Source organism: Lepisosteus oculatus, chromosome 3 (genome assembly GCF_040954835.1).
Source record: "Lepisosteus oculatus isolate fLepOcu1 chromosome 3, fLepOcu1.hap2, whole genome shotgun sequence".
Classification (NCBI taxonomy): Eukaryota; Metazoa; Chordata; class Actinopteri; order Semionotiformes; family Lepisosteidae; genus Lepisosteus; species Lepisosteus oculatus.
In genome coordinates, this window is record NC_090698.1 from 54,154,914 (window position 1) to 54,169,368 (window position 14,455).

General features: G+C 38.6%; 1 protein-coding gene across 3 annotated transcripts; it reads left to right on the plus strand.

Moving 5' to 3' along the window:
* The first annotated feature begins 38 nt into the window (after positions 1-38).
* On the plus strand, positions 39-10,883 carry tmed7 (transmembrane p24 trafficking protein 7). Of its 3 annotated transcripts, none has more exons than XM_015368435.2 (4): positions 39-100; positions 394-611; positions 7,450-7,695; positions 8,635-10,883. In XM_015368435.2, the coding sequence occupies exons 2-4, from the start codon at positions 450-452 to the stop codon at positions 8,869-8,871; spliced, it is 645 nt and encodes a 214-aa protein (XP_015223921.1). In that variant the 5' UTR covers positions 39-100; positions 394-449; the 3' UTR covers positions 8,872-10,883. The 3 variants fall into 3 exon arrangements, with proteins under 3 accessions (XP_015223921.1, XP_006626920.1, XP_015223914.1); XM_006626857.3 differs by having other exon boundaries at positions 58-136; XM_015368428.2 differs by having other exon boundaries at positions 58-123.
* Positions 10,884-14,455: the final 3,572 nt, after the last annotated feature.

Sequence of the window (14,455 nt, forward strand, 5' to 3'; positions counted from 1 at the left end):
CTTCAGTCTCCACCCACTGATTTAGAAGCGTTTCCGGGGTTGGAGGTCACTTCCGCTACTCGTTTTGCCACGCAGGAGGTGCCGATTTGCTTACATCCGGGTGAGGGGGATTCGTGTTAAGCAGTGAGTTGTAACTGTAAGGATCCGGGATTTTATTTAATATCTGTGATGTTAGATTTTCTTAAAAGCGGTATTTACAACCGATATTCTCGAAGCATCGAAATCTCCCCCTTTTAAGCCGGTGTTTGTCCCTCTGTGTTATTTTGCAAACCCATTGATATCCGGGTTCGGATTCTACATTGTGCATTCATTATTTGAATTTGTGTTACGTTTAACAAGTGTATAGCTGACGAACGCTGTTTTACACGGTATTTGTCCAATATTAATGTGCAGGTTTACGAATACCAACTAGAAGGCGTCTGAATCGCTCTGCTGCCCCTGCTGTGAAGATGTACAGTGGTAATGTCGGAGTGCTGGTGCAGGTGCTGTGGGCCCAGTTGCTGTTGGGATGGGTATGCGGCTCAGAGCTCACCTTCGAGCTCCCAGACAATGCTAAGCAGTGTTTCTACGAGGACATCACGATCGGCACGAAGTGCACCCTGGAGTTTCAGGTAAGACTGTTTTTATGTATTAAAGTGCGCCTCCTGCAAATAAATTCACTGCAAGATGGACGCGACCTTCTTTTAGACTGAGAGGAGTGTTACCAGTACGCACCCACCTTGACAGTCTTAGCGTATTGCACGTTTTAAACCCTTATCCTGAGGTGGGAGACAAAGTTTTGTGAACGGGAGTCTTAGTGGTAGGAGACCTTGAATATGGAGCTGCTACTTCTCTCCATAATTCCAGGACGCGTTGAAACAGGTCAGGTTTTAAAGTTGGTCTTAAATGGAAAGGCATTAAGTACCGGTGTTAAGTATAGAATTAGAGCATCCATAATAAAAGGTGGCGAAATAAAACTTGAATGTGCTACTATCTAATCGTTAGGGAAGACATTTCTAAACTCCCTGCTAACTAAAATGTATTTTACACTTTTTACATTTTCTTATGTAAAAGTATATACATCCCTCGTCTGAACACTCTTTCCATTCAAATTCAGTAAAAAAAAATCTGAAAACAAAGAGCTGATCAGTAGTGTTAAATGTGACTTAGCAGTATATACTGATCATTAAAAGGATATTAGTCCATTTATATATTGTGTTTGTAAAGATAGCAATTACTACATTATGTTTTTAGATAAAGTATGTGGATTTTGCATTTGACTAGAAAGACTGCATAAGCACTTATTTACCCCATTGGTAAGAGCTGACTGGGAACAGGCGATGGAGAAATTTAATCTTTTGCATGTTAGGCTTGTTGAAAATCAAGAAAGAAAGAGAAAGGAACCGCTTTGCCCAACTAATCGGGACAATAGTGCCGTTGGTATGTTGTAGACTGAAGTTACTCACACCAGGGGTTTTTACAGCCAGTCTTCTAACCTAGCAAGATGTTAAGCCTATAACTACGTCCCTGACAGGCCATGATCTAGGAGACCATGAGTCATGATATCTTGCCAGAAGTGATGGGGAGGACAGAGGTCTGTTCAGGAGTGTATAGCCCAGGGCTACTCCTGTGGCAGAGGCTCATGCCTTCTTTTTTTGCATAACACCTTGGAAACTGTAGTCTGATGAGGGGATGTGGCTCAGGTATCCACTGAGCCTAAATTACCTGTATGTTCAAAAATACCAACAGGCATTCAAAAAGTAATCTGAGTATTGAAACCAATAGCATTTGTTGCGACAGAAAAAGTACATTGTGAAGGCAAAGGAAGATTCACAGCAAATGTAGGATTGATTTTCAATAGCCCTGTTAGGGGAAGGCCATGAGAAAATTTTTAAAGCCAACAAAAATTACATCATTCAAAGAGCTCATCTTTCATTAAGGAACATTCTAAGCAAATCCAGAATAGCAGCTGGATCATGGTGAAAAGCACTAATCATGGGAAGGGTATAAGAATTTACAAGGCATTGAATAACCCCCAAAGCACAGAAAAATCCTTTTTAAAGAAATGGCAAAAACATGGCATAACTGTGAATCTGTGCAAAACAGGGTATCAAAAAGTGAGTATTTGGGTGAAAAGGGCACTAGTGAAGGGATTCGAGTTTTTCCATGGTTGTGGTGGGAGAAACTGCGCATAGGACAACAATTGCCTGGGTGCTTCAGAAATCTGGACTTCATGGGAGATTGGGCAAAAGGAAAGCCATTGTTGAAAACAGCATAGAATCTCCACTAGTTTGCCAGAAGGCGTGTGGGAGACTCTGAGACCAATTGGAAGATTCTGTAGTCCGACCTTTTGGCCTCAATGCAAAGCACTATGTTTGGCTCAGCCATAACACTGTACGTCATCCTGAGAACACCATCCGTACTGTTAATAATAATAATAAACTTTATTTTATATAGCGCCTTTAAAGGTGGCTTCTCAAAGCGCTTTACAGGATGACAATAACAATAAATAAGAAGACTACAACAATAAATAAGAAGATTTCACAAGATAAGACACAGTTACAATTACAACAATACAACAATAACAATAGAGGAGACCGTGGAAGGTGGTACTAAGAAGAGCAGAGGGGTGAAGAATGGAACCAGTTAAGTAAAGGCTTTTCTGAAGAAGAGGGTTTTGAGTCTGGATTTGAAGGAGTTTAGAGAAGGTGACTCTCTGATATCCTTGAGTTCCAGAGCCTGGGGGCATAGCAGGAGAAGGCCCTGTCGCCCATACAATGTAGACGGGCTTGGGGGGCAGAATTTGAAGAGCGGAGGTTGCGAGGTGGGGAGTAGGGCTATAAAAGTTCAGACAGGTATTGAGGTGCCAAGCCATGTAAAGCCTTATAGGCGAGCAAGGTAAGCATGGTAATAGCTGTATTATACTATGGGGATGCTTCACTTGTCGGGGCCTGGAGATCTTGTGAAGATAATGGGCAAATAGATGAAGCAAAATATAGAGAAATATAGAGAGAAGTCCCAGAGCCTGCCGCAGTCTGCAAGAGACCTGGGACGTGGGAGAATATTCATTTACCGGTGGGACAGTGGCCAAAGCCAAGCTGGAGTGACTGAAAACCCCCCCAAAAAAGTCAATGTTGTGGAGTGGCCCAGTCTAAACTTGGACCTCAATCCAATTGAGAATCTGTAGTAGGAGTTGAAAATCGTAGTTCGCCAATGGTCCCTATCGAACTCGAGAGAGCATGTGAAATTTTACAAAGAAGAATGGGCAAACATTGCAGTGTCCAGATGTGCAAAGCTAATAGAGACTTATCCAAGAAGACACATGGCTATACTTTCTGCCAAAGGTGCTTCTACCAAACGTTAATACTTATGCACTCAGTTATTTTTCTGTTTTATCTCTGTAATTTATTAGCATCAGTAGAATTTTGTTGTCGTTTTAATCTTTTTTTGTGTTGATCAGTGGCACAAATCCTGATGAAATAAATTATGATTCCATGTTGTGACACAAAGTGTAAAAAAAAAGTCCAATGGGAGTGAATACTTTTGATAGCCACTGTAGAAACTAGTCCATATGAAATCAGTCACCAAAATTCTCACCATGCATTTGTTGATTTGCATTCAATTTCACAAATATGTTTAACATTTGCAGAAATTATAACTGTGATTATTAGATGCGAGTGACATCTTATTCATTGACACATTTGACACATTCCTGGCACCACCTAACTTTAAAGTCCTATGAAGGGGGGATACAAATAAGGGGACTTGGGCTTGTATAAACCTGTCGAATGGAGCTGTAGTGCAATTCCATGAAGAGTGGTCTGGGTCTGACTTTGGATTTTTAGTTTTTGATATCATAGCCAGTGAACTAACTGAATCCTGTGATTGAAGTGGCTAATTTCACACCTAATATAATTAAAGTTTTTCTTCTATTCAGTTACCATTTTCTATTATTTCCTAGTTGTAGTAAACTGCTCTAGTAAATTGCAATGTTTTTATTACTTTACCGATGTGGTCCATTAATATGGGGGACCAAAACAAAGAGGTGAGCTAAAAAACCTAAACAGGGTTGTAAAAGTTTATTTTGCATTGCTCTCCAGTAGTTTAAGCACACAAATTTTAATATATATATACAAGTAGTTTTATTGCATTTTACAGCATTACCAGCATACTGGTAGATGCAGACATTTTGTTACCTGTATCTGCCATAGTGTTGGAGCCGTTTTTTTGAAATACAAAATCCCCCAACCCCCTTGTTTGGCAATGTCCCAAAAGTGATTTAGCCACTCTTTTGTATTTCCTATTCATTTCAAGTCAAACCAGTTGCTGCGCCTTATTATGGCTCAGTCAAGGGAAATTTGTCTGGTAGGTAATAGCCTAAGGGAATTAAGATAATTTTTTTTTCAGAATAAAAATGACAGATGGTTTTGACCTTAACAGTCCCCCAATGCAAACTTAATTCTTCAGATAATCAGAGTCGGTCACTCCGCTTGAGATGGCCTGCAATTGCTTTTGGATTAAATACATTGTAGTTTTGTTGTTTTGGGGTTTCTTGTTTTCCATTTTATATAGGGCACCTTTCAATATTATTATTGAAGTACGGTGTGCATCGTATAGTCTCTTAAATTGTTGGTAGTGTTCTGCATTTATTGTTTATTTTACATACCTCTACATGAAAGGCATTTAGAAGCAAGTACATCTCCACTGAGGCTTAATTGATGTATATATTACACCGTGAGGATTACAATAAGGGTCTGTACAAATATGATTTCATATGATTATGATTTAATAGGCCAGATTTTAAACATTTATATGGACAGCAGAAGATAAAGCCTGGTTTTACTAAAATAGTTTGTCTTTCTGCTTTCTTTACTTTTAATGCATCCAGACAATTGTAATTAAGGTGTCTTCATATTACAATAAAAAATATTAGTACCTTTATTTAAGTGCTGTAAATCTGTAGAAAATTATTAGGGGATCTAAGCATCAGCTGCTCCAGTCTACCGACTTCGCGTTTTAATAATGGTTAATGCAGCTTTTATCCTTGATTGAATCCTTAAAATAACTTCCATTAGAATGATTGGGAATGAAAATTTAGAATCTGAAGAATCTCATTTGCATGTAATGGATTGATATAATTTAAAATAGGGACTTAAAAAATGATGTGTAATAATGCCTTATGTATAGTGCTTTGATCCTACTTGAATTCTCAGTATCCTGAGCCCAGAAATCCCACATGGGGTAATGATACCAAAATGGAAAGGTGTTCTCAAGCCTCCTGTAACATGAACACATTTAAAGAGAGGTTCCTGCAGCTCTGCCAAAATGTGAACCTGGCTCAACGTATAAGGATGTTTTATTCTTAAAGCTCTCACATGCATCTTCTTCCATTTCAACGTTTAATTTTTTCACTTAAATGTTGAAGGTGTCGTGTATAATGTAGACAGAATAAATATTTTTATTATATTCATATTTTTATAGATTGAAATTAGTTTATCCGTTTGTTGCCTTATCTGATCTTAAATTGTAAATGAGATGGGACCATACTGCCCATGTATCTCATTTGTTTGCTAGGATCTAAATGATCCCTGGCCCATACTGTCTAATTCCTGAAATTTCAACAACATTTCTGGGTTGCTTATTCTAGACCCCCAAGTGTCTTCCAGTCTTCCTTCGAAATACATGCTACCTGCATGCAAATGCCTGCATTTGTCTACATTAAACATAATCTTCCATGTGTTTTCACAGTCTCATTTTTTAAATTTAATTTGCTGCTTCTACTGTTTGGTAATGCTTGTAATTTGGTATTATCTGACAATTTGACTAATTTACTAACTATACTACAACATTGATGTAAATTAAAAAATACAGATTCTTTGGGTTCCGGTAGTCCTGGGGTTTCAGAAGACTTTATCAAATTATTTCAGAAAGATAAAAATGTACTGTACCATACCGCGTGCTCTGTGTCCATCAATTTATATTGTCTCTTGTTCAAAAAGCGTACTTTTTAAAATGTATCTTTATCGTCTGTTTTCCATATAGGTGATCCTCTAGTTTAGTTCTAATTGCTTCCATAAGTCAAACCCAGTGGTCAGTAATTACTTGGCTCAGTTTTCTCTCTCTTCTTGTGGATGTTTTATTATAAATTCTCTAGTCCCTGGATGCTGTTCCTGTCTTGGATGGCTAGTGGTGTATAGCTAAATGTAATGTATTTCTTCACTCCAATTTGTATTAAATGTGTTTTTAATTATAATTCTATGGTAGAAATATTAGTAATGCCACTACTGTGGTGACCCAATGAAACCCTCATGCATCAGTCATGTATAGGAAACAGCGGTTGGGAAGGCATCCCAAATGAAACCACTCTACAGGTGACTGCCAAAATAATGAAAACCGCAACATAAAATGTCTTAATAGAACGCTGGGCTCTCATGAGCTCCCGTGACAGCTTCTCTGTATCTTTGCATAGATTCTACAAGTGTCTGCTGGAGGGATGCAACACCATTATTTCCAGAGAAATTCCATAATTTGTAGTTATGTTATGGTGGGGTGGAAAATGCTGTCTTAGGAACTGCTCCAGACTCTCCTATAAGGGTTCGATTAGGTTGAGATCTGGTAACTGGGATGGCCATAGCATATGGCTTACATCATTTTCATGCTCATCGGGCCATTCAGTGACACACGTGCCCTGTGGAAGGGGGCGTTCTCATCCGGGCAGATTCCACTTCTCTCAGGATGGAAATGCTTCACCATAGGATGAGCACGATCAATCAGAATGGCTTTGGACTTACTGCCCTCTTAAGGGGTTGTGTGGACCTACCACATATGCCAGGAAAATGCTCTCCACACCATCTGTGAAGTTCTTGATGGCCCTTGATGAAAAGGACTGCAAATGTCATGCGTTAGATTCACATTTGCAGTCCACTGATTCAGAGTTGCTTGTCTTTTTGGCCTTGAATCTCGTTTGGACTTCATGTTCGAGGAACGTGCACTGTTTGTCTGTGGTTGCCCTTAGTTGATGATATCTTTCGGATTTTCACGTCAACATCACCTTAGCCACTGTTCCAGATGAAACATCAGCAAGTTGAGCAGTCTTTGCCACTGATGCTCCTGTCAAATGTGCCTCAACAATCACCCCTCTCTCAAAGTCATGGAGATGCCTTTCATTTAGCCATAGTAGCCAAAATAATAGGCAGCTGTGTCTGTCTTGCATTTTAATACATGACACTAAGCATGATGGGGATGTAAATTGCTTAATTAACTCAGGAACCACGCCTGTCCGGAAGCACCTGCTTTCAGTGCACTTTGTTTCCCTCATTCACTCAAGTATTTCCTTTATTTTGAGGACTACCTGTATGTTAGCCCTGAATCCCATGGCATTCCTTTCTCTGAAACGCGTCCTTGTGATAAGTGAGGCTGACATCTGGTGGAGTGCAGATTCATGCTTCACAGTTTCTTTATTTCTTTTAGGTTGTAACAGGAGGCCATTATGATGTGGATTGTCGTCTTGAAGACCCAGATGGAACAGTTCTTTACAAGGAGATGAAAAAGCAGTATGACAGTTTTACTTTCACAGCAGCAAAGAATGGGACCTACAAGTTCTGTTTCAGCAATGAGTTCTCCACCTTCACGCACAAAACTGTCTACTTTGACTTTCAAGTTGGAGAAGACCCACCACTTTTCCCCAATGAGAACAGAGTTACGGCACTGACCCAGGTATGCAGCTGATTGCAGGAGTCAGAATTTTGCAGATATCCATTGCAAAACAACAGCTTTTTTCACATTGTCCACTTTTGTCTAAGGAATGCAAAATAAGCAATTTCGTAGGTTGCGCAAAGTCCCTGCTTTATTCTGGATGTACACAAGCAAATTGTTTACAATTATTGTTAAGTTGTACTGATATGTCCAGTATAATAGGACTTCTAGTGCTCACAGTGTGACCTGCTGAATGAGAAACCTAGTCAGACCTTACTGCAGACAAATGCACAGTCTCTGAGGAGCCAAGTAGAGCTCTAAAGCCATTGTAATTCTGACATTTGCCTGAGTTTTATACTTTTAAATATTATTTTGGATGCCACACAGAGAGCAAGAAATATAACAAAAATATGACATTTACCTTTTAAAGTTATTTTAAAACAGATCTGTACCCATTTCATGTTTGAGTTCTAATTTGCTTCTTGCTTAATTGTTCTTACTGTAGCAGATCAGCTATTACATGAAACTAGGAGCTTCAGAAAATGCACAAGTATTGATTTAATTAAATAGGGATTTCGTTAAATCTATGGTTTCAGGTTTTTGCAGTTACACATACCCATTGCTCTTGAGAAAGATCCATCCAAAGATGTGCTGTTAAAACTTTCCCTTTAAACTCACCTACTTTCCTCATGATTGGAATAGGACCTCATAAATCAGACATATAAAATATTGTGGGCTTCTCTGAGTACTCAAACTTGCTTATGAAATAGAATTTTCACAGGGAAATATGATCAGCCATTTTTAGTTGTATTTAAGTTTTGGTGTTTAATAAGTGTTTTCCAATTACATGCTTCATTTTTGAACCCATAGCTAGAACAGTAGATTAATGGTGCATGCTGTACCCAAACAAGTAGTATAACAGTTTTTGCCAGATTTGCTATAACATTTGATCTTTTCCAGATGGAGTCTGCATGCGTTTCGATACATGAAGCCCTTAAGTCTGTTATCGACTACCAGACACACTTCCGCCTTAGGGAGGCACAAGGACGCAGCCGTGCAGAGGACCTGAACACCAGAGTTGCTTTCTGGTCTGTTGGAGAAGCTGTTATCTTGCTGGTTGTGAGCATTGGCCAGGTAGTTCTCCTCAGGAGCTTTTTCTCTGACAAGAAAACCACCACAACCCGTGTTGGATCATAACAAAGCACATCACATAGTTACACCTGATACTGTTCACAGACCACATACTGGGGGACTCTCAACGAAAAAAAGAAACTGGTGTCAGACCATCAAAGGATTGTCACATTGCTATGGATTTTGATTCACAGAATATATAGAAAATAAAGATGTGCACATTATATAATTGCTTTTTTTAAGACCCTATGTATTGTCGTCAAGGTTCTGAATAAAAGAAACAACCTTTTTATGTTAATTGGAAAGAAAACACCTTAATTTATTGTCTGTATATATTTTAGTTTATTTTCACCATTGCTTACCTGAATGTATGAATACCATATATTTTCTATTGAATCCCTGATATTAAATTCTTATTTGACCCTGTGTAAAATTTGGTTGTATAATGTTGTTGGAGGCACACTTTTTATCAAGCCTCTCTTGTTTTTCAAAACTGGTAACGGAATGTGGCTTGGTTTTTAACTGCATTTTGATCAGATCCCTTTGTAATGATTGCTTGGACAACAGCATATGAAAGAAGCAGTTCAGGCATCATTAGCCATACCTATTGTTTCAGTTTTGTCTCCATTAAAGACATATTCTTAGTTAAATGGGATCTTTGTAACTTGCGTACAAAAACAGGTCTTTATATGGAAACGTATAGACAAGGCAAAGTTGTGCATAGCCTTTTTTAGAAGTTGCTCCAAGCATTGTTTTCTACTTTACATCATTATTTGCATGAAATGTATAATTTGTTTGGGATCCACAGTGTGTTAAACTTATCAGCAGATTCTGTTATCTATTTAAGTTTCATTCTAACTATTTAATCAACAAAAGCATGGTAGGTAATCCCCTTTTAAATGTCTGAAGAACTTTGAAATGGTCTGGTTTTCTTTTACTTTCTGGTATCAGTTTTTGTCATTAGCATTTTTTTGTGTATGGGTTTTTGTTGTGAATCAGAGGAACCTGTGCTGTGAACATGTTCCAGTCCTCCAGTAGGTACCAGATAAGGTATTTGAATACACCTTATTCCCCTCAGCACTGATTAGAAAATTGCATTTTTTGTGTCTTTGTTAAATTTTGAACGTTTGCATACTTCCCGATACGCTGAAGTGTTTAGTAGGAAGATACAAAAAAACAATATGACTTTTTTTTTAATTGGTGTGACAGCTAAAGATGCACTTGTATTGAAACGGAGACCAAAGTAGGATATTCAATAAAATCTGTGAGGAACCTGTGATTGACCACTCTGCTTTATTCATCAGCCGTTTAAACAACTCGATTTAGCAGTTCTGTAAGAAATCTAACAGCTGTTCTGGGTTAATTGTAAAACCTTAACCTTATGACTGTGGTAATTTGTTATATCAAAATTAGTCAGTTGGCTTACTGACTAATTTTGGTTTGTTGCTCTGCTGTTAAAGCATAGTAATTCGGGAGCTGTACTGCCTGTCATTTTTAACTCATTTAATTTGTTTTATTTTTTGTAAACCATAACATTATACATAAGGTGCACTTAGTGTATTTTTTTAATCCTAAGTGCAGTTGAAATTATTTGATTAATGGTGTTGGATACAGACAAGATTAAGATAACTGGAGTTTTTCTATAATGTTGCATTTTCACCCTCTAGTGAAAGCAATGTTGATTTTCAAAATCAGATGTAGTGTGCATGAATCTAATGAACTGTTTTGAATACAAGAAACTGAGCTTTTACTTCTCCAGTTTTGGATGTGGGTTCATATTTTCATAAATTTGAAAACTCTGTGAACAAGGGTCATTTTAAACCTTAATATTGTGTCACTTTTAACTAAAATTTAATTTGAATGCCTAAGCCTTCTCTTCTAAGTGTTGCCCAGGGCTTGCGTATTATACAGAACCCCCATGTACAGGACTGCAAACACTTTATATGGAACATGGTTTGTACATGTGCCCTCTACTGTACTTAACAGTTAAGCTCTTAAATATGAACTTTTTTCAGAGTGTTGTAAAAATGTTTGCGTAAAAGAGAGTGCAAACCCTGTGAATAAACATTACTAAAGTAGTCGTTTTGGGTGTTTTATTTTTGCCGTTTTAAGCAAAAATCCTGCTATGCTCAAATCTGAATATACTGTATACAAAAGTATTTTTTTTAAAAAGGCACTCCTAAAATTTTTGAAATTGTCATTTTTCCTCCACATTTCTTATATGGCTGTTGTTGATAACTAATACTATAATCTTTCAAGATATATGGTAGGATCAAGACCTCGGATCATTTAGCCATCAACAATACAAGCTAGATGGGTTGAATGGTCTCTTCTGATTTTAACTTTTTGTATGTTTTGTCTATTAATATCCTCTTTGTCATTTTCATTCAGACCAGGTATATGTAGGCCCTCTCCCTTATCTTATGCTGCTTTGATTATGTTTTATTTGTATTATCCAGTGGTGCACATTTCCTAAGGAATGGATCTGCATAGTTTCCTCTTGTGTTATAGCCTTTGTGATGCAAATTACTCCTAGATTTTCAAAAAGAGCAAAGCCTAGGTGTAGGCAGCGAGGAATGATTCACTGACTCGCTTTAAAAGAAACTAAGAGTACAGTTTACTGCGATAATGATTTGAGGAATAAGAAAACAAACTGAAATTCGAGGCCTTTTGCTGGTGCTTTATCAGTGTGCTATTACTGCAGTATAGTCTGGAATTCCCTCTCTCCCTTCTTAGAGTACATTCTCATTTCATAATTTTTATGTAGGTGTTTATCAGGGCCTGTAATTTCTGGTACCCAAAAAAACAGTTGAATAAATATTATACATCCGTGGAGAAGGCAGGATTAGAATGCTTTTACCCCATAATAACCATAATAGATGTACACCACCACCACACTAGGGAAAGACCTATCATTGTCCTTGTCAGGCTACACAATAAAAACAGTTGAAGTTTTTTTTACAGGACAGACGGACTAAGGCAAAATATTGTAGGCAAACCACCATATTTTGTATGGTATCATATACTCCTAAAAATGCAAATCCTAACGTCATCATACCTAAAGTTTAACAAAGGTAAACTTATGATTATTTTCTTGGGAACTTAATGTGCAAAATATACAGGAAGTACAGGAGTACCTGTGTGTGATTATATTCTAATTTTATTGCTCCTTGTGTTGAATAGGGATGACTGTTGGCGTTGTGAAGAGGTCAAACCAAGAGTTTAGAGTCTTAAACCAGCCTGTGTCATGACCTCTGGAAGGTTAGGTTAAATTGGTTTCTTTTACTATTGCTGCAAGATGAATTAGCTTTTAACACAAGGTGGTGCTGTTTCTTATCAAATGTTTTATTTCAATGAATTTCTTTAATGTTAAGTGTTGGTTGGTAGCTCTGTGCCTGTCAGCCTTTGGGTTCAATGCCTGACTTTGGCTCATTTTGTGAGGACTCTGCGGGTTCTTCCCACATTCTCACATTTATTTCCACCACCCAAAGACATGCTGGCTAGTTTTCGTGGTCGGTTTAAAATTGTCCTTTTCTGTGTGGCCTTGCAATGGACTGATCTGGCTCTGTGGCTAAGGCTCTGTGCCTGTGGCTGGAAGGTTGCCGGTTCGTATCCCGTGGCTGGTAGAGGAGTCCTACTCCATTGGGCCCACTTAACCCCAGCTGCTCCAGGGGTGCTGTATAAATGGCTGACCCTGCGCTCTGACCCCACGCTTCTCTCCCTGTCTGTGTGTCTCATGGAGAGGAAGTTGGGGTATGAGAAAAGACAAATCCTTAATACAAGAAATTGAATTTGGCCAATAAATTGATCTTATTTTATCTGACCTCATGTTTGGGGTGAGGGTAGTCTTTGCTCCTAGTCCTGCTTTGTCGTTTAAGTTTCTGGGATAGACTGCAGTTAGCTGCAATCCTAGCCAGGAACCGTGGCTAAACTTTTAAGAAACATTTAAGAAATTCATTTAAACATTACACACCATTCATTCACTGTTTAGCATTATCGACATACATTCTTCAAAAATCCTTAACAGCCTGAGCCATTGAATGCATGAATAGTACATGTAAGAAAAACTGACAACTTAAAAGTGATAGGAAAACAGATATTAAACAGATACATTATCAGGCCTGGAGAGATTACTTATCTGATTATAAGGTTACTATAGAGTCTGCAGATCCACCTACTTCTCTCACATCATTGAAAATCACCAAAACAACCCCATACATCTTTTCTCCACCATCAACAGACTGCTCAAGCCAAACTGCCCTACAACATTACCTGCCTCATCACAACTTTGCAACACATTCTTAGATTTCTTTAGTTCTAAGATTGACAACATCCGGCATCACGTTCTCTCCACTACGGATATAATTTCCATACCTCCTCCCTCTTCATCCAACTTCTCTGGTTCCCGTCTCTCCAGCTTCTCTCTTCTTGACTCAGCATCCCTAAACAAACTAGTTACGAGCATGAAACCCACCACATCTATTTTAGATCCCATTCCCACCACTTTATTCCAGTCCTGTTTCTCTTCTCTCTGTCCTATTGTCCTCAATATAATACATGAATCCTTGAGCACCGGCATTGTACCAACGGTCCTCAAAACTGCTGCTATTACCCCAGTGCCAAAGAAGCCTAACATGGCTCTCAACCATCTTAACAACTTTCGCTCCATCTCCAACTTACCCTTTCTCTCTAAAATTCTAGAACGTGCTGTCACACTTCAGTTACATAACCACCTCATGACAAACAACCTTTTCGAACCCCTCCAATCTGGCTTCCGTCAACTTCACAGCACAGAAACCGCCCTAGTCAAAATCACCAACGATCTCCTAATAGTTTCTGATTCTGGTTCTCTTTCCATACTCATCCTTCTTGATCTCAGTGCTGCCTTTGACACTGTTGACCATAACATCTTACTTTCTTGTCTCGAGACTGTGTTTGGAGTCTCTGACACTGCCCTCAAATGGTTTAAGTCTTACCTCACTGATCGCTGTCACGTTGTCTCTTTCAATGGGTACAGGTCTGAAATTGGTCTTGTCAAGTCTGGTGTCCCCCAGGGCTCAATACTGGGCCCCTTGCTCTTCAGCATTTACATGTTTCCACTTGGTCAGCTTTTAAGATCACATGGGCTCAGCTTTCATTTTTACGCTGGCGATACTCAAATATACATCCATACCAAACCCGACACTGATGTGGCTGTCTCTATTCTATCTAATTGCATCTCTGACATAAAAATTTGGATGACTCAAAACTTCTTTCATCTTAACTGTGACAAGACTGAAGGCTTATTGGTACCCCCCATCAACTTTGTAAAGCCAGTCCTGTAACCCTGTCTGTAGATGGCTCTGTACTTGAGCTTCAATCAAAATTGAAAAACCTTGGGGTTATATTAGATTCTGGCTTAACATTCGACCCACATGTACAGCATACTGTCAAAACATCTTTTTTTCACCTTAGAAATATCGCAAGACTACGCCCTATGCTATCATTAACTGTGGCTGGAAAGCTGATCAACATATTTATATTCTCTCGAATTGACTACTGCAATGCTCTACTCCCTGGGGTATCTAAATCTACTCTGAACAAGCTGCAGTATGTCCAAAATTCAGCAGCCAGAATCCTGACCAGGTCTAGTGCAAGTGTTCACATTACT

Coding starts and splice junctions, on each gene's coding strand:
- tmed7 (XM_015368435.2), top strand. CDS start 450: ATGTACAGTGGTAATGTCGGAGTGCTGGTGCAGGTGCTGTGGGCCCAG. Junction 612..7,449: donor AGTGCACCCTGGAGTTTCAG/GTAAGACTGTTT, acceptor TATTTCTTTTAG/GTTGTAACAGGAGGCCATTA. Junction 7,696..8,634: donor GAGTTACGGCACTGACCCAG/GTATGCAGCTGA, acceptor GATCTTTTCCAG/ATGGAGTCTGCATGCGTTTC.